The following is a 19,380-nucleotide window of genomic DNA, read 5'->3' as shown; positions in this document are numbered from 1 at the left end:
TTCGGCTCAGGTCATGATCTCACGGTTGGTGGGTTCGGGCCCCGCATCCGGCTCTGTGCTGACAGCTCAGAGCCTGAGGCCTGTTTCAGATTCTGTGTCTCCCTCTCTCTCTGCTCCCCCCCCACCACTCACACTCTGCCTCTGTCTCAAAAATAAGTAAACATTAAAAAAAAAAAACAGAGAGGGAGGCAAACCATAAGAAACTTAAATACAGAGAACTAAAGGTTGCTAAAGGGGTGTTGGGTGGGGGATAGGATAAACGGGTGATGGGCATTAAGGAGGGTACTTAGTGATATGAGCACTGGGTGTTATATATAAGTGATGAGTCACTAAATTCTACTCCTGAAACCATTATTAAACTATAGGTTAACTAATGTGGACTTAAATAAAATTTAAAAATTTTAAAAAAGAAAATCAAAGTGATTCACCATGTTGACAAAATAAAAGAGGAACAAACATGATTATCTCAACATGCAAAAGAAAGGATTGATGAAATCCAATACACATGCATGATTAAAACCTCTTAGCAAACGAGAAATAAACTCAATAAAAGGCATCTGTGAAAATCCTACAGCTAGAACATCAAGAACAAGGCAGATACTTCCCTCACCATTTCAACTTAACATTGTACTAAAAGTCCTGGCCAATATAAGTATGGCAATTATGAACAAAGAAACAAATAATAGAAAGAATACTGGCTGAAAACAAAGAGAAATGGTCTTTATTTGTAGAAAATATGTTTATGTTCATAGAATAATTTACATAATCTCAAAAAGCTATAAAACAAATTTACTTACATCCTAGAATATAAACAAATATAGAAAAATCAGTTGCATTTCTACATATCAATAACAAATGGAAAGTAAAAGCTAAAATACCATTTATAGTAACACCAGAAAATGCAAAACAGTTAGACACAAACTTAACAAACCTTGTGCAATATCTATACACTGAAACTACATGAAGTTGCTGAGAGAAATTTAAAACTATCTAAATAGAGGCACCTAGGTGACTCAGTTGGTTGGGCGTCCAACTTTGGCTCAGGTCATGATCATGGGTTCAAGCCCCAATTTGGACTCTGTGCTAACAGCTCAGAGCCTGGAGCCTGCTTCAGATTTCTGTTTCCCTCTCTCTCTGCCCCTCCCCCACTTAAGCTCGGCCTCTCTCTCTCAAAAATAAGTAAACATTTTAAAAAATTAAAACTAAATAAATGAAAACATATACTATATTCATGGATTGAAAGCCTGAGTATTGTTAAAATGAAGATTTTCCCCAAATTAATCTATAGATTCAGGGCAATCCCAACCAAATTCCCAGCAGGCTTTGTTGTAGACATTGACAAGTTGCTTCTAAGCTGTATGTAGATATGCAAGAGATCTAGAATAATAAAATAATTCTACAGTAGAAGAAAGTTGAAGATCTTACACCATCTAATTTTAAGACTTACACTAAAGCTATTGTTACCAAGAGAGATAGATATGGAACTACAGAACAAAACAAAGAGTTCATAAGCAGAACTGGTCTAATAGCCATTTGATTTTCTACAAGTGTGCCAGGGCAATTCAATGGGAAAATGACAGTCTTTTTAGCAAATGATACTGAACAACTGGATATCCTATGGAAGAAAGATGAACTTCTACTCTAACCTTAAACTATACGTAAAATTAACTCTAAATGGGTTATAAATATAAACATAGAAGCTAAAACTTCTAGAGGAAAACACAGATTAAAAAATCATTACTATCATGGAAGAGGCACAAATTACTTGGGACAAGAAAAGTACAAACCACATAAGAAAATAAAAATAAGTTGGACCTTATTAAAATTTTAAATGTCTGCTCCTCAGTATAAGCTGTTAAGAAAGTGAAAAGATAAGTCACAAGCTGGGTGAAAATATTAGCAATCCATATTTCTGAAAAAGGTTTTGTATACAGAATATACAAAAACTTCTACAACCCAATATGATAAAAAGTGCATAAAAGATTGAAGACACATCACATATGAATAACCAAAAGCACATGAAAATTGCTTAATATTACTATGAGGAAATACAAATTTAAACCACAATAAGATATCATTATATATTCAAAAGAATGGCTTAAAAAATACTGACGATACTGAATATTGACAAGGATTAGAGTAATTGCAGTTAACACACATTATTAGTAGGGATGTACAATGGTCCAATCAGTTAGGAAAACAGTTGAGCAGTTTCTTATCATCTTAAATGTACACTTACCTTTTGATCCAGCAATTTTGTTCCTCAGCATTTACCCAAGAGAAATGACAATATTTTGTACACAAATGTTCATAGCAACTCAATTCATAATAGCCGAACACTGGAAACAATCTGAATTCCCATCAACAGCAAAAATCAATGGACTAATTGTATCAGGTCAATATAAGAGAATATTACTCAACAATAAAAAATGAATAAATTACTGATACACAACAACATGGATGAATCTCAAAAAACACACTACACACAAAAAAAGTCAGGCACAAAAGAGTGTATAGTGTATAATTCCATTTATACGAACTTCTAAGAAAGATGTAACGAATCTACAATGATGAAAAACAGATCCATTGTTGCTGAGGCTGGGTGGTAGCTGGGAATACTGATTGCTAAGAGATACAAGGGCATTCTTGGAAGGTGGTGATTGTGGCAGCAGTTGTCTGGGTACATGCACTTGTCAAAACCACTAAATTTCACACTTAAAATATATGCTTTTACTATATGTAAATTATATCCCAATTATATCTTTAATTTTTAAAAACAAAGTATATGTTTATATGACTTATTTTAAATGTCCAGAAAGATACACTCAAGACCATAAAATAGTAGTATTTCAGAGGTAATATTCAAAATATTTAACAGTTGGGAATGATAAGCACCAACCAGTCAGAACAAACGGTGGGCATGAACAAATGGAACAGCCAATCCATGTGGGTGATGCTCCCTGAGCAGACCACTTGCCCCAGGAAACAACAGTTATCAGTAGATGGTAGGATTATTGATGCCCTTTTCTTCTTTTTGCTCATTAGTATCTTCTAATTTTCTACCCATATTTTCAATCAGGTACTTTAAAATAAAGGGGAAAAATTTACCTTTATATAAAAAAGAAAAATGGTACCCTGTTGATACCACATTTAATACTATTATAAAATCCTAATGGAACTTTTAAATAATAGATATGAGAAATGGTATACTAAAACAGCATTGAATTAGGAGTTAAAAATGGATAATGCCATAAAAATACTTCCTATACACCACAAAGAAAATAGTGAGATATATTTTTAAACTATTTTACCATTTTAATATTTTAAAATGCCCTCCCTTTGATCTTATTCCAGCTAGATCTCCATATAATTGATTATATTTACTAAGAGACCTAGTATCTTTCCTCAAATAGTCCAGGCTCTGAAATGTCACATTGCTTAAAATTCATTATATAGTATTTTCCAATGGGTATCTTGGCCTATATCAAACTTCAGAATCTGGCTGAGCAAGCCAGGAGATCAAATGATAATTATCAACCCTGGATACATTTTTATAGCAAAATTATATCCCATGATCAGAGAGTTGCTGCTGCCTCCTCTTAGGATAACTACCTCTGTCTCTATGGCTTATCACAGCAACAAACCTTTGCTCTGGGCAATTTCTTTAGAGGTAAGCACAATAAAAATCTGTCTATAAGAGCAGTCGCTGAGAAGCTATGATCAGCAAATAATGACCAGGGAGTCCGTTTTATCATGTCTCTCTCTATCCACAGAGAAACCATACCAGCTCCCCCATCAGCCCAGTAGAGTCAATGGCTGGTTTAGCAACATGACTCCTTTCTGAAACTCTGAAAACTCCAGGGTAAAACGATGCTACTATATGATCTCCTAATGTTGTTTTATAATGCAGCTCACATTTGTGATTTTAAAAGCACCTCAGCCCACTGTGAGTTCACAGTTATCTATAATGATTTGCAAATCTCGGTGTTTTTAATGACTTATTTTTGTACCGTGGCTACGCTGGTAACACCTGCACCTAAGTAGTTATGGCTTGCAATACCTTGGGCTGTCAGGGTGTGCAGTAAATGAGAAGCCACGGCAGTGGCTTTTTCAAGTCTTAATTTACTCTTCCTCCGTTTGAACATAAGCATATGGAGCCTATAGAGCTGCTGTGTCATCTCCTGGAGACAGTGCCATCTTGGCTCTTGGGACCTTGGTCATCCACTGAGGCTGACTACCCTTCTCCAACCCATGGAGAAAAACAAGAAGATGACAGCTGGAGGCCTCCAGGGTGTTTCCCTCTGGACCTCTGATTTCTGAAAGTGAAGGATCTGTCCCCAAATCACAGTTACAAAAAATGTATATACAGAACTTTTCATGAGGTACCCAATGTGGCATTTCCACAAGATATTCAACTATAAATCACATTACCAATTCAACTTCATCCCAACATTATAGTGTCATGTTATTATTAGTATCATGTAACAATGCTTATTCTCTAATTTCAAAACATAAGTTATCTCTATGTAATAATAATAATGGCAGATATTTACCCAACAGTTACTATGTGCCTGATATTGTTCTAATCTTATCTATGCATTAATTTATTTAATCCTTAAAACAACTTATTGTTATAATGAGCCAGAACTTGAACCCAGCATTGGCCTCCAAAGTCTTTACCATACTAGGATAGATCAAGAATCACAGACCCCTTTTCCTTAGAGAAGTGAACCTCTCATAGGGGTACCTGCGTGGCTCAGTTGGTTAAGCATCCAACTTCAGCTCAGGTGATGGTCTCATGGTTTGTAAGTTTGAGCCCTGCATCGTGCTCTGTGCTGACAGCTCAGAGCCTGGAGTCTGCTTTGGATTCTGTGTCTCCCTCTCTTTCTGTCACTCCCCCAATCACACTCTTTCTCTATCTCTCAAAAATTAATAAACATTAAAAAAATTAAAAAATGAAGTGAACCTCTCATAAAGCCACCCAAGGACTCAGTAGGAGATTGGCTATAGATATATTTCATAATGTCCCTGAATGGACTGGAAAATCTCCAGTGTTATACATGTGTAATAACTGCCTTGCTTTACCTTACCTGCAAATGTCTTTTGTCTTATGTCTATGGCCCTGAGGTAAGACAACATCAGAGATTTTCAAAATGGAAATGGTCCCACCATGATTCTTTAGGTTTAAGGTGCTCATGGCAAACTCTCTGGGGGTACATCCCCATCCTCCACACTCCTACATGGTACATAGAGTTGATGACCACACCTCACCACAGTGACCACCACCATCTACAGTGGAGGGTGATTTCCATCTGTCAGTTTTCTCCTGGGACCATGTAAAAGCAACAGAGGATGGCACTGCCTCACCCACTCCTCCTCCCACCTCCCTCCCTGTCATTATCATTTTCACTACTGACAGTCAGCAGCTATCTCAGAGCTGCCTCCAGACTGCTGGACCCTGCTGTGCCTGCAGGAAGAAGAATCCCTCCAGAGCCATCCTTGACCAAAGAGTGCCAGTATTGGGGTATCCAGCTTCCTTCCCCTGAAGGGGACAGCTCTGAGATGTGATTACATTGTCTCCAGAGGCCCTTGTGAAATGTAGTCAAAATCACCCACCATGGAACCTGACTTGAAATTGCACCTAGCTTGATTCCCTTCCCTTCTCTGACCCACTTTGCCACTCTTAATGGATTTCCTGGGGGATCACTTCATGATAAATCACTTCATGGCCATCATTGTCTTGGATCTGCTTCTGGTGGTGAACTGAGAACATGTAGACAATCGCCCTAAAATCCCACCTCTCTTACAATCTGAAAAAGCGTCCTGGGGTCATTAAGTATCCTGCTCCCTGCAGTGGGAACCATGGTCCCATAGCACAAATGGAATGATCCACTTGTAATGTCCTTGCTTAACCCTGAGCTGCTTACTCCTCTATAATTTAAAAAGTCACAGAGGTCAAGTTCTTGTGAGGGGGATGACCACAATGTCCTCACAAAATATCACCAGATCAGCACTCTTCAGGAGGAAACTTTGAACTGATGTCCAAGTAACTGTGGCTGGCTTCAACAGAAAGAAAATACAATGCATTCAATGACTCCAAATGTTGGCCTGCAGCCTGAAAGCCAAACAGATCCCTGTCTTATACAATTCTGTTCTCCAAGTAGGAGGTCTAAGAAACGCAAGGTCTTCAGAGGATACCAGCCCAAACCCCTCATTTTAAAGTCTTGGTTCCTCTGAATCAAATCCTATGTTAAACATTTCTCACAGTAGTTTTAAACTTTAATTACATACTCTACCAAAGCAAAGATCAAAATCTCTACAAAGGTTCTTTTTAATTTTTTTATGATGAAGTATTTATTAGTATGTCTCTTTGGAATAGATTTTCATACCCCAGGCCTGAAAAGAAATTCCACATAGAAATCATTCTCAAAACACTTTTTAAATACTTGAGAGTTTGTCCTTTTTTCTCACCTCATGCAATGACTTGTTAATGAGGAATAATTAAAATAGATTCCTATTAAAAAGAAATGCACTGCATTTCAAAAATATTTTAAGTGCAAAACCTATAAAGCAATGTTTATAATAGAGAAATTCAGATCCAAATTTTCATCTATACAGAGTATCTAGATATAGAGTGCATTTGAAATCAACCAACATAGTAGTAACAAAGGATCCGCTTTATGCAATGTGTAAGCCTAATTGAATGATATAATTACAGTCTGTTAATATCCATGTGGACCAAGTAGAATATCACCACTCCTTTATGTACATGACGATAATAGTTTTGCATTTCTTTCCATCCTGGAATTTGAGCACTGATTTCTCTAAATAATTATGATCCAAGGGATTTGAAAGAGATTCCTCCAAAATGTTTCAAAGAGAATTTCGTGAGATGCTCTACTGGACCCAGGCAGGAGCTTCAAGTTAGGACTTCACTTTGGATGGCCTGTGGAGGGGAAATCCACCCCCAGTAAAACGAGGGCCAGTTGGCTTGGCCATTGACAAGGTGTTATCCATGGATATTCTGTCCTTATTTCTGTAAGACAGGAGGTGAAAGTTAACTTCCTTAACATCTTTTTTCCTCTTCTAAGTTTGATGTTCTCTAAGTTCCAAAAGTGAGTTAGCCATTGAAAACTGCTTTGATTAAAGCTTCCAGTTTTAGACAAGGTGGTTGTTTAAATCTAATTAGGTGTTTGCTGATAACACATAAAATTAGGGAAAGACACAATTAAATGTGCCCTCCTAACGTTGATCTAAATGTGGACATAAGACCTCATTATAACTCAATCACTATGGACTTGAGGCTTTCAACTTGTAATCATCTTCCTGTTTTATAAAACATCTGTTTAGTTCCAAAGATCTGTCAGAAGAATCTTTCTCTTGGCTCAGTTATAATGTGTAATTCATCATTTATCAACTTTTCTATCCCAAATTTTCAGTGGAAACATAAATATTTACCATACACATAAGGTATCTTCATCAAACTTGGACATTTATAAAATACAAATTTTCCTATAGCTTTAGACAAGCAGAAGTTATTATTAGAAATAGTTTAAGATACAAGAAAACCTGAGAAAGCTAAATAAGGTAGTACATTGGGCAACAGATAAAGGGAGTCCTAACCTAAAATCTATAATGTATCTTCTACATAGATCTCCTTTAAATGCACACACACACACACACACACACACAGACACACACACACACACACACACGTTTCCTGCAGAGGTACCTTAAATTTATACAAATTCCCTATTGTGTATTCAGGGGTCTTACATAAAATATCTTTGGAATTCCTTTTTTACAAAAAATGAATTAAGCTAACTACTAAAACCAAAACCAATTAGATTTGACAACTAGAAGTGATTTACCTTAGGGGAGAGAATTCCACCTTTTGGAAAAGAATCTGACTAGTTCTACAAACTTTAAACCAGCCTGGGGGTCCAGGGCAGGGGAGTCAGAGGCAGGTGGGTGGGGGTGCAGGTCAGGAAGGAAACATGATGAAAAGAGTATTTGAGAAAAATGAAAGAAGGCATAAAGGCAAAAATGGCATGAGTTGCTATTTTATAAAGAGCAAGTGTGGGGAGAACATCCACAGAGATTATTCTAAATTTTCCATTTGGAAAGAACCTGAAGAGGACTGGTTAATCAATCCAGTAGTCTCTTAGCAGAATTGATTTCATTATTATAAAAAAAAATCATCCTCCATAAATAGGACAAAAGCTTTAGCCTTGAGTGGATCCAGTTAAGAGGATTCCTTCAAGTGCTTGGCAACTTGTCTACCCCCTGACTGCCGGTGGATGCAGCAAGTACCACCTCCTCCAGCCCTCTCTTGCCTTAAATAACCCAAGTTCTCCTCTCTGAAGGAACGTAAGCATAATGCTTCTTTCTGGCTTGCTCTAAGCTGACTGATGGGAATGACGTCGCCTTTATAAAGCCTTTGTAATGTATTTATAGACCTGCACAATGACTCCCTCAGCCTTCTCCCTTCTGGTCCACACCATCTCAGCACTCTTGTTCTTGCCACAGCAAACTTTCCTTCAGCACTTGAATCCTTTTACTCTTCTCCTATGAACCCCTCTCTCTGTCTACCTCCATTTTATGGATCCTCAACTAAACGGAATTGCCAATAGCACCCTAATCAGGTCAGAATTGCTATTAGTAAGCAATCTGGGGAAAGAAGAGGACAGGTAAAGGCAAAGACTCTACAGCTTGCTACCCAAAAGAAGTTTCCATGATGATGGCAAAACTCTCTACCTAGAGCCCAATGTGGCATCCACTACTTCCATGTGGTTATTAAGCAGTTGAAATGTGACTAGTGCAGCTAAGAAACAGAATTTTTAATTTAACTGTAATTCACTTTTAAGCTAAATACCTACAAGTGGCCTATGGTTGGGGGCAGTGCAATTTTTGTAGATGTGCCACTGGGAGGGGCTGAGCCAACAGAAGTGCATTTCTGTTGGCTCAACACATTTTCAGTGTCCAGAAAACTGTGGAGGGGTGGGGGTGGGAGGGGATCAATAAAGTCAAAGGTGACTGGGCCAAACTACAGGACCAAGGTAGGGAAGTTAGTCAGCTGTAGAAAGATAATTAACTGGTTAGCTAAGCTAGTTATTTGTAATGGTGCAAACTAGACTGCTGGTCTCCAAAACAGATGCATGTACTCTCAAAGATGAGTAAGATGACCCACTGAGAAGTGCCAAGAAGGTATTTCAGATTCTGTCCATATTTTGTCTTTAAAAATTAAAAACAAAGTCTCAGTTTACTAATCACTCACAATGTCACAATAGTATTTTGCATGTGATATAAAAATTAGGGGCACCTGGGTGACTCAGTCAGTTAAGCATCTGACTCTTGACTTCAGCTCATGTCATGGTCTCATGGTTCATAAGATTGAGCCCCACATCAGGCTCTGCACTGACAGTACAGAGCCTACTTGGGATGCTCTCTCTCACTCTATCTCTGCCCCTCACTCATTCACTCGCTTTCTCTCTCTCTCAAACAAATAAATAAACATTTTTTTAAATTTTTAATGTTTTTATTTATTTCTGAGAGAGAGAGAGACAGCATGAGCAGGGGAGGGTCAGAGAGAGAGGGAGACACAGAATCTGAAACAGGCTCCAGGCTCTGAGCTAGCTGTCAGCACAGAGCCTGATATGGGGCTTGAGCCCACGAACTGTGAGATCATGACCTGAGCCGAAGTCAGACACTTTACCGACTGAGCCACCCAGGCGCCCCTAAATAAACATTTTTAAAAAGTTCAAATAATAGGGGCACCTGTGTGGCTCAGTCAGTTAAGTGTCCAACTCTTGATTTCAGCTCAGGTCATAATCTCTTGGTTCATGGGTTCGATCCCTGCATTGGGCTCTGCACTGTTAAGTGCAGAGCTTGGTTGGGGTTCTCTGTCTCCCTCTCTCTCTGCCTTTCTCTCAAAATCGAATAAATAAACATAAAAAGTAAAATATATCAGAGATATAAAACTATTCTAAAATAAAATTTCACTTTAAAACTTAACATAAATATATATTTGATATATATGCATATAAATGGGTGTGGCTACAAGTTCAAAAGTGTTTTACTAATAAGAGTGCGCAATAAAAATGCTTGAAGGCCGCTGAGCTGGACGTGTGCCTCACACAGGAACTAGCCACATTGACATCTTACCAGCTCAACCTTGCCGCCCTAAAAGAAAACCACAGTGTCTCCACTGCAACACTGAATCACATCATCAATCTCAGCACTTCTCCAGCTTCGGTGTGCATGGACATCACCTGAGGAGTGATGGAATTGCACATTTCTGAGGCTCATCCATAGCCTGCTGAATCCAAACATCTGGAAATGGGGCCTGGGAACATACATGTTTAATAAATCCCACCAGTGATTCTGTATCAGCTAGTTGCTAGACCCATACATTAAGAAAGACCCATAGGAGTTAGCTCAAATATTTTAGCAGGATTTTATTCTACCAAGGAGCTGGCATCTGAATGTGGAACAGGGGAATATTATGATTTACAAGAAGGGCAAATTTTTACTGGCAAATCAATCTGCATCCAGTTACTTAAATTGCTGTTTGCCACTAATGAATCATAGGCGGATGTACCTCTTTTCCCATGTCCCTGCAATGCCCACGTGAATGAAATACCAAACCTGACTTACACCCACAATGTGAGTACTACGGAATTAACTAGATGAGTTGGGTAATGCCACTCAGCCAAGCGAAGGTTCAAATCTACTGATTCATCCAGGCCCACTCTCTCACCCTAGCATTAGGCAAATGATGATAACAAAGTGAAAAGAACATTTACTCTTCCACATGCAGGCATCCGGTAACCCAAAATGTTAACCTGAGACCACATTATCATCTCCTAGAAAAATAAGAGCTTGTGTCAATACACGCAGAAGATACTGAAGTCAGTTATTAGACATAAAGATGGTTCAGAGCTAGATTATCTAAAACATAGGTAACAATTATTCGTGGGCTCATCATTGTTACTGTGGCACAAGATGCATCACTGGAAAGAACAGCTTCACCAAGCCTAAACCCTTTAGCAAAATTACCTGTGGTTTTAAATGTGAACATGCTTTTAATTCATATAAGCCTGATTGTGAACCTCATTTGTAACCATTGTCATGGCATAATTATCTCCAAACCATAAGAACAGTGTGGGGGGAGGGGGGAAGACTATGTTTCCTCTACTCTGTGTTAGGTCCATCGGTGTTAGGATATTGTTAGGGTCCTAAGGAGAGGCCTCAGTATCAAATGAGACATGCATCTCACTCTGACACCAACCAGGGGGGACCTATAGAATGTCATTTGTTCACCCTGTAACCTACTTTACCCCAGTGGATTCTGCGACTCCATGGCTGTTTGCCAATTATTTTATCAGCAGGTAATAGGCACAACAAAATTAGAAGAACATTTGATGACAATAATTCGATAAGGAGTTAGTATCCAAAATCTATAAAGAATTTATCAAATTCAACACCCCAAAAACCAAATAATCCAGTGGAAAAAAAATGGGCTAAAGACAGGAACAGACATTTCTCCAAAGAAGACATCCAGATGGCCAACTGACACATGAAACGATGCTTAACATCACTCATCATCAGGGAAATACAAATCAAAACCACAATGAGATACCACCTCACACCCATCAGAATGGCAAACATTAGCAACTCAGGCAACAACAGATGTCAGCAAGGATGCAGAGAAAGAGGATCTCTTTTGCACTGCTAGTGGAAATGCAGACTGGTGCAGCCCCTCTGGAAAACAGCATGGAGATTCCTCAAAAAATTTAAAAAGGAACTACCTTATGACCCAGCAATTGCACTACTAGGTATGTATCCAAGGGATACAGGTGTGCTGTTTCAAAGGGACACACGCACCCCAATGTTTATAGCAGCACTATCAACAATAGCCAAAGTATGGAAAGAGACCAAATGTTCGTTCACGAATGAATGGATAAAGAGGATATGGCCGGGCACTCTCCTACACAGCTGGTGGGAATGTAAGCTGGTGCAACTCCTCTGGAAGACAGTACGGAGGTTCCTCAAAAAATTAACAATAGAACTCCCCTATGACCCAGCAATAGCACTGCTAGGAATTTACCCAAGGGATACAGGAGTGCTGATGCATAGGAGCACATGTACCCCAGTGTTCATAGCAGCGCTCTCAACAATAACCGAAACATGGAAAGAGCCTAAGTGTCCATCAACTGACAAATGGATCAAGAAGATGTGGTTAATCTACACAATGGAATACTGCATGGCAATGAGAAACAATGAAATCTGGCCACGTGTAGCAACATGGATGGACCTTGAGGGTGTTATGCTGAGCGAAATAAGTCAGGCAGAGAAGGACAAATATCATATGTTTGCACATATAGGTGGATTAGGAGGAAGTTAACGGAGGACAAAGCAGGAGAAAAAGGGGAAAAATAGTTGGGGAGAGGTAAGGAGGCAAACCATGAGAGATTCTTGAATGCAGAGAACAAACTAAGGGGCTGCGGGGGGGAGAGAGGGGAAGGGGGGTGATGGGCATGGAGGAGGGCACTTGTTAGGATGAGCACTGGGTGTTATATGTAAACCAACTTGACAATAAACTATGAAAAAAAAAAGATTTTATATATATACATGTATATATGTATTTTTACATATATATATGAATGTTATGCAGCCATCAGAAAGAACTAAATCTCACCATTTGTAATTACGTGGATAGAACTAGATGGTATCCTGCTAAGTGAAATTAGTCAGTCAGAGAAAGACAAATATCATATGACTTCAACTCATATGAGGACTTTAAGATACAAAACAAATGAACACATGGGAAGGGAAGCAAAAATAATATAAAAACAGGGAGGGGAACAAAAACACAAGAACTCTTAAATAAGAAGAACAAACAAAGGGTTACTGGAGAGGTTGTGGGAAAGGGGATGGGTTAAATGGGTAAGGGGCATTAAGGAATCTACTCCTGAAATCATTGTTGTACTATACGCTAACTAACTTGGATGTAAAGTAAAAATAATAAATTAAATTAAAATTTTCAATATAAAATAAAAAAAGAACATTTGATGAATTCTTACTTACTTCTGAATGTATTCTTTACGTTTCTGAGCTAGGTATTTCTTCTTTAAGTTCATTAGTTCATTGGTAAGTTTCTCGATCTCATATTTATATTCTTGGCTCTGTGATTCATACATATTCAGCTCCGAAGACAAAACCTAACATGACAAATAAAGCAGCATTAACAGAAGATATGCAGTGAGACAATATCCTTTCCTGAAAATTTTTCCTGATCTGCTGCCATTTACCTCAGTGAGGCTAGTGTTACAAAACCATGTCCAAGTCTAACAGCTAGTCCTCACACTTCCGCCAGCTCTCAAGATCTGCACCTAGGTAAAAATCTGACTGAGGTCTGAAAGCTCATAATCCAGTGACAAACTTAATGAAACCTCTGCTTAAAAGAACTATCAGGCCACATTCAACCAGGCTCACACATGAATGGTGTGATGTGTTTCAAGAATACTGTTGAGTACAGACAGAAAAACTCCCAGGCATACAGTATAAAATTGCTTTTAAAGCCTTTTAAAAAGCATTTGGGGAAGTCATCACTAGGGAGAGTCATTCATTTGAGGATTATGGTAAAAATTATTCTCAAACCATCCTGCCGCCACCACCATTAAGTAGGCATTCAATTTCTGTGTTTTGCTAGGTTGCTGTTCTGCAAAATATCTATCACCTCTTTACTGTGCTCTTTGGGACTCTTCACAGGTTCTCTCTTTCTCCAGGCACAGCAACACTTTCCTCTGAGAAGCAGGGAGCTATGATATGCACGCGAGAGTCTAAAGCGTGTATAACAGGAACCTTGATCACCTGTCTCTTCCACTGTGGTGTTGAATAGATGCTGCTGGTCTTGGCTGGGCAAGAAGGGTGGGAATTTACTCAACCTAAACCGGATGTGTAAAGCACGCCTGAAGTAGGGGCATACTCCACAGAAATCAAAGGGAAGAAAGGAAGGTTACCATTCCACGGGGCATGCAACAGACTCAGATTTGTTGTTTCCTTGCTTACAATTTTAAAAATTTGCACAAAAGGAGGATCTTTGTCCTTTGAGTGTTCACCTGCTTCTGAACTCTTTCCTTTACTCGCTATGAAAATGATTCTAATTGTGCTGTCATGAGCTAAAGCATAAGACTTTCATGTTGAGAGAAAATCTGCCTAATAGTTAAGCAATTAGGAACCAAGGCTCTATTTCCAAACAATGAATATAGCATTTCTTAAAAGAGTCCAGATAATGAAGACAAACTAGCAGACAGGTTCAGCACCCCTGAATCTCTTCCACCAGGGGTCCTATCTCCTCAGAGCAAAAAATATAGATTTCCTGAGTAAAAGGGTTAAAAATACCAAAAGCTCCAGTAAGCCATACAATGCTACCCAGCGCTGAGTGTGGTTCTCTGACAGTGGCGTGAAGACAGATGTACGAGAAAATGAGCTTTTATTTTATTTGCACTACTCAATTGTTGAGAAGGATGAACATGATCAAAAGATTATGCCTTATGCAAAACTCAAACTACATTTCAGGGATACTCATGTGAAATAAACCCTGTGAGTGATAAGTTGGAAACTAATGTTCTAATTACACTTCTGTTTCATCTGTCTTTTTAAAGAAGGATGTGATTGTACAAGGTGCTATTTGTGAGAGGATTAGCACTATATTAGTCGCATGGCATCTATGCTACCCCAGGCAGAAAGGCAGCGATCTCTTCCTCTTCATGCAGGTAAGTGCCAGAATTCAGCTGGCGTGTGCTACATTCCGTGTATGTGTGTGTATAAGACTTCCCTGACATGCCAAGAATATCTAAGTACTTGCTTAGGAGGTAAAGCTCCAAATATAATGGGAACACACAGTTTCTGAGAAAACTTTTTAAAAGGCACGTGTAATAATAAAACATTCCGTCTCCCCAGCTGAGGTTCTTAAGGCTCCGAGAAGGGAACTTATGCTAACAGAATTCTAAAATGATTTTACTTTCCTTTCACTACAACTTATTTGAGAGATGGTCGTGAAGGAGGGCCCTGGGGTCTGGGGAGCCTGTGCTTTCTGTACATTTATTTCAGGTGGAATGGAATCGCAAAAACCTATTTTGGCACAGGTCTGCTTTGGTCTGCTTCAGTGGGTGATGGTGTTAAAATATTTCCCCTGCTCTTCCCCATCATCCAAATGCTCTACCTCCTCTTGAGATAGTCCCTACATAACCCATTCCCCGAATTTCCATAGCTTTGCCATCATCCTCTCTCCAACTCTTTCCTTACTCGCTCACAACCCCCATTCAAGAAACAGAGCATTGTGAGGTCTATTAGTCTACACGTTGGGTGGAGGGTAGCTCTGAGACTGCCCTGCCCCTCCTGGGACTGGAATTTTAAAAAAAATTAAAAGGCCAACCTCTGTGCAGTCTGGCTTTGGGAGACCGGCTCCTTGTACTGAGGCAGTTGGCTTGTCTGGGAAAGCACAGAGACTCCCACTTACCTTCAGCTGCTTGGTCTTCTCCCGCAGCGTATGGCGGTAGATCTGTAGCTGCTCTGCAGCCTCTGGGCCGGGCTGCCGCGCCAGGATGTGCTTGAGTTCCACATACAGTTTCTCTTTTTCCTGGTGGAGAGCACAACCACAAGGGAGAGAATCAGTCCCATCAAGACAGGGAAAGTGCCTTTGCTAGCACGGTCAGGAGAACGTGGGACTGTCCTAGGCTACTTCAGAGTGCCCCACTGGGTACATCCAACGTAGACTCTATCAAGAAAGCGTCGAGCCAACGCTGGTCAAGGGCTTACGATGTGCCTGGCATTTGGATACAAATAATAAGGCAAGTGAGGAAGGGAAAGTCTCTCTCTACCTACACCTGTGAACCCATGACCAAAAGAGACAAGGGCAGTGATGGAAAATTGGGGCAAGTGTTATGACCAGTAAAAGTAGGGAGTGGGGGAGGTTTCACAAAAATGTCATTTGAATTGTTGCTTGGAGAAGGAGTAGGAGTTTTCCCCAAGCAGAGAGAGAAAAGAAAAGCTTTTTAGGCCAAGGTCCAGGGATAGACCAGGGGAGAAGTGGTCTATTCAGTAGGTGCACGGGAGGAAGTAGTGGAGAGAACAGGCTGGGCTCAGGTACATTCCAGACTGTGTGGTTTGGAAAGAAAGGATAAGCCATGCTGGGTTTGTCTTCAGAGGAAGAGCTCCCACAGGAAGGAAGAGAACAAAATGAGAAGACTGCTCAGGGCACCAGGAGATGCAAGCAGAAGATGGAAAAAGATGGAGCTAACGCAACTGTGTTGGAAAGAAGGTAGATATGAAGACATTTCTGAAGTAGAATCAGTGGGATTTGGTAAAAGATCAGAGGAAGGAAGGACCAGGGGCAAGAAGATTCATGGACATCTTGGGGGCTGGAAGGTGGTGGTGCTGGAGGCAGGGAGGCTAGGAAAGGAGTGGGGAAGGAGGGAGGGAAATGTTCCCGCATTCTCTTCTGATTATCAGTGGGGTCCGGGTTGAGCTTGAGGTGCAGTGGGATATCAACAAGAGGAGTTGAAAATGAGGTCCCAGAGTTTGAACTGAAGAGCACATTGGGACTGGAGGTGGGTCGCAGCTACAGCTATGAGAGCACCTCCACCAACCAAGGGTGGCTTCTGGGGTGGCCAGGAGCTCGAGGTTTTGGGGAGAGCCAGCATATCAGGAGTAGGTAAGGAAGAAGACATAGAGAAAAGGAATAAGGGGGAGAAACCAAATGTTTCCCAAACCAAGAAATGGCAGCATTTATAAAGGGAGGCATGATTTGAGTGGGCAGTGATATCAGATGGGCTAAGAGGAGAAACAGGAGAGGAAATAAAAAGGGCTTTGGGGGAGGGCTGTTAGGATGACACCACTGACCTTACAGGGGTTGCAAGAACATTTGGGGAGCAAAAGTCACAGAGGCTGGAAAAAATCAGAAGGAGGAAGTAAGGAAACTGGGTCTTTTAAGGAATATAACATGGGAACGAGAGAGATCTGGAAGTGGTTTGAGAAAATAGATAAAAAGCCACGTAAACTAGGATGTGCACATTTGTAGAACTAAAAGAAAGGGCTTGCTAGGAACCCAAAGCAAATCATAATTTCGTAATTAAATTTAACCAATAAACAATATAGAATTCCCATTTGTACCCTAAAGCTTAATTGCTTGTAATGTGTTTTCAGATTCTTGAACTAAAGATACTACATACAAGGAAAGATTTATTTCTTAGGCATCTCAGTTCTAGATTCCCATTTCTCTAAACTGCAATAATTTGAACAAACATTGATAAAGACTGGTGTGTCTACTCATTTGTCTCCGTGCGTATTTATCTCCCTAAAGTAATTATGTTAAAGGCAAAAATATAAGTAAAAGCCCTCTCAATAAATGACACATCCAAGCAAATGGAAACTAATTTCTACCTGGTGTTAACTCTTCTTAGCATTGTCATCTAATGATCTGTTTTTGAACAGAGAACATGAGAGTAATTTAAAAAAATTGGTAAAAGAAAGTTCATTAACTATTCATTGTTACCATTTGCTTTGGATTTTCCTTTTCCCCTGGCCAAATTATAAAAATTTGCTCACAAAAAAAAACATGACTTTACTTTCAAAGGAACGTATGTAACTTAAGAACTGTTGGATGGTGGGGTGCCTGAGTGGGTCAGTCAATTAAGCATCTGACTTTGGCTCAAGTCATGATCTCAGAGTTTGTGAGTTCAAGCCCTGCTCCGAGCTGTCAGCACAGAGCCTGGAGCCTGCTTTGGATTCTGTGTCTTCTTTGCTTTCTGCCCCTTCCCCCCTCATGCCCTGTCTCTCTCTCCTTCAAAAATAAATAAAAAATAAATAAGCATTTTTAAAAAAGAATTAGTTGGATGGAATAAATTCTGGAGAATCATGTATCAAAAAGTAATACTCACCATTTAAGAAATAATTCCAGAAACGACAAGAAAATCCAAACCCACGCAAAAGAAGAAAACTTGAACAAATAGAATTACAAAGTGGTGATTTTCGTTTGTTGAACAACACCTCACGTCACACTTTACAAAATAATCTTCCCAGTAAATGGATGTAGCAAGCAATGGGAAAGATGTCAGGAGGTGAGTTTATTTGCTGTAGCCACTTAATGTGTGTTCTGTTGGAAAAATAACACTTCTGACAAGGCTTCAAGATTCAATTTGAAGAGGGTAATAAATATGTGGAGAAGCCCATGAAACTGTTTTGTCCATTTGTTTCAGCTCCCCTTCCTCTACACCAGATTACAGGTAGACTTGAAAAGTAAAGAACCCCATAATGACGAGGAGGAAGCAATCTGGTTTGGGATATAATAATATCTTGAACTGAAAAGATCGTCTTACTCCAAGAAACTGCAAATGTTTCCCAGGCGTAACACTTTTCAACAGCTCTTGGCAGGGAGGACAGAGAAACAGAGGAGAAAGGCTGGGAGAATCAAATACTGTTACCTAGTCTCACAAGTAGGCATACCAAGGTTAACAGGAATGAACGGTGTATCCTTAAGCCCAACGTGTGATGAGTCAAAAACCCACTTGTGATATACCAAGAATCACTTTTCCCATGTGCCACCTCCTCTGGGGCTTTAAGACATGTTATAACCCTGAAAGAATTTGGATGAAATCATGCTACATAATTTCTAAGGGCTATGTGATACTATCAGTAGAAGATGGAGCCAGAAGGTGAAATCAGGTTCAGAGCCAGGTTAGAGCCCATAGAGGTAAGAGACTGACTCAGTCCCCCACTCTCTGAACCTACTGAGCCAGCTGAATGGGCTCTGCCCAAGCCCTCTAAAAGGGCATGCAATCTTCACATACAGAGTGAACCCTTTATCCTGTCTTCTCCTACCACCACTTCCTGGGGGGTTTTCCAAGGCTGTAAAAGGAAGTGAAATGGATTTATTCTAAAGAAATAACTGAGTGACTGAACAGCGAGAACCCACAAGTGTGGAGAAAAGTGAAGAAGCAGAGTGAATTACCATTAAAACTGTTGGCGTATTCAAAGTAGAAAAGTTCTAAGAGTGATAACCCAGGCCAAGTGATGCATGTGTGTTCATAGTGGGTGGAAAGAATCCCAAATGAAACTTCAGGGGCCAAGAAAGTGAAAATAGGAAGAGCAGAGGGAAAAGGAGTCGGAGGTACTGGCTGAAATGCATTACCAGGCTTCAATGTGCATGACTTTTGGTCTGTGTTTACAATAGAAAATCTAACTGATGAAAGCAAAGTGAAGGCTGGTCAGCATTAACATTCTAGCTGTGCATATCATACAGATTTGTATTTTGGGAGAGCATGCTGGTAATTTAGATAAATATGGAGTGTTTGATGGATTGAAGGTCTTAAGTAC

At 39.8% G+C, this 19,380-nt stretch overlaps 1 protein-coding gene across 1 annotated transcript in view; it reads right to left on the bottom strand.

Annotated features, from left to right (window-relative positions):
* Positions 1–6,356: 6,356 nt before the first annotated feature.
* CFAP58 (cilia and flagella associated protein 58) overlaps positions 6,357–19,380 on the bottom strand; it is a 106,231-nt gene continuing 93,207 nt past the window's right edge. The window contains exons 16-18 of the mRNA XM_077748374.1: positions 15,527–15,646; positions 13,090–13,223; positions 6,357–7,036 (exon numbers count right to left, since the gene is read on the bottom strand). Of these exons, the coding sequence (XP_077604500.1) occupies positions 6,925–7,036; positions 13,090–13,223; positions 15,527–15,646 (366 nt within the window). The 3' untranslated portion in view covers positions 6,357–6,924. The remainder of the gene's footprint in view (positions 7,037–13,089; positions 13,224–15,526; positions 15,647–19,380) is intronic.

The sequence above is a fragment of the Crocuta crocuta genome, unplaced genomic scaffold (assembly GCF_008692635.1).
Source record: "Crocuta crocuta isolate KB4526 unplaced genomic scaffold, BGI_CrCroc_1.0 scaffold619, whole genome shotgun sequence".
Taxonomy (NCBI): Eukaryota; Metazoa; Chordata; class Mammalia; order Carnivora; family Hyaenidae; genus Crocuta; species Crocuta crocuta.
This window is presented reverse-complemented; position numbering and strand designations above follow the sequence as displayed.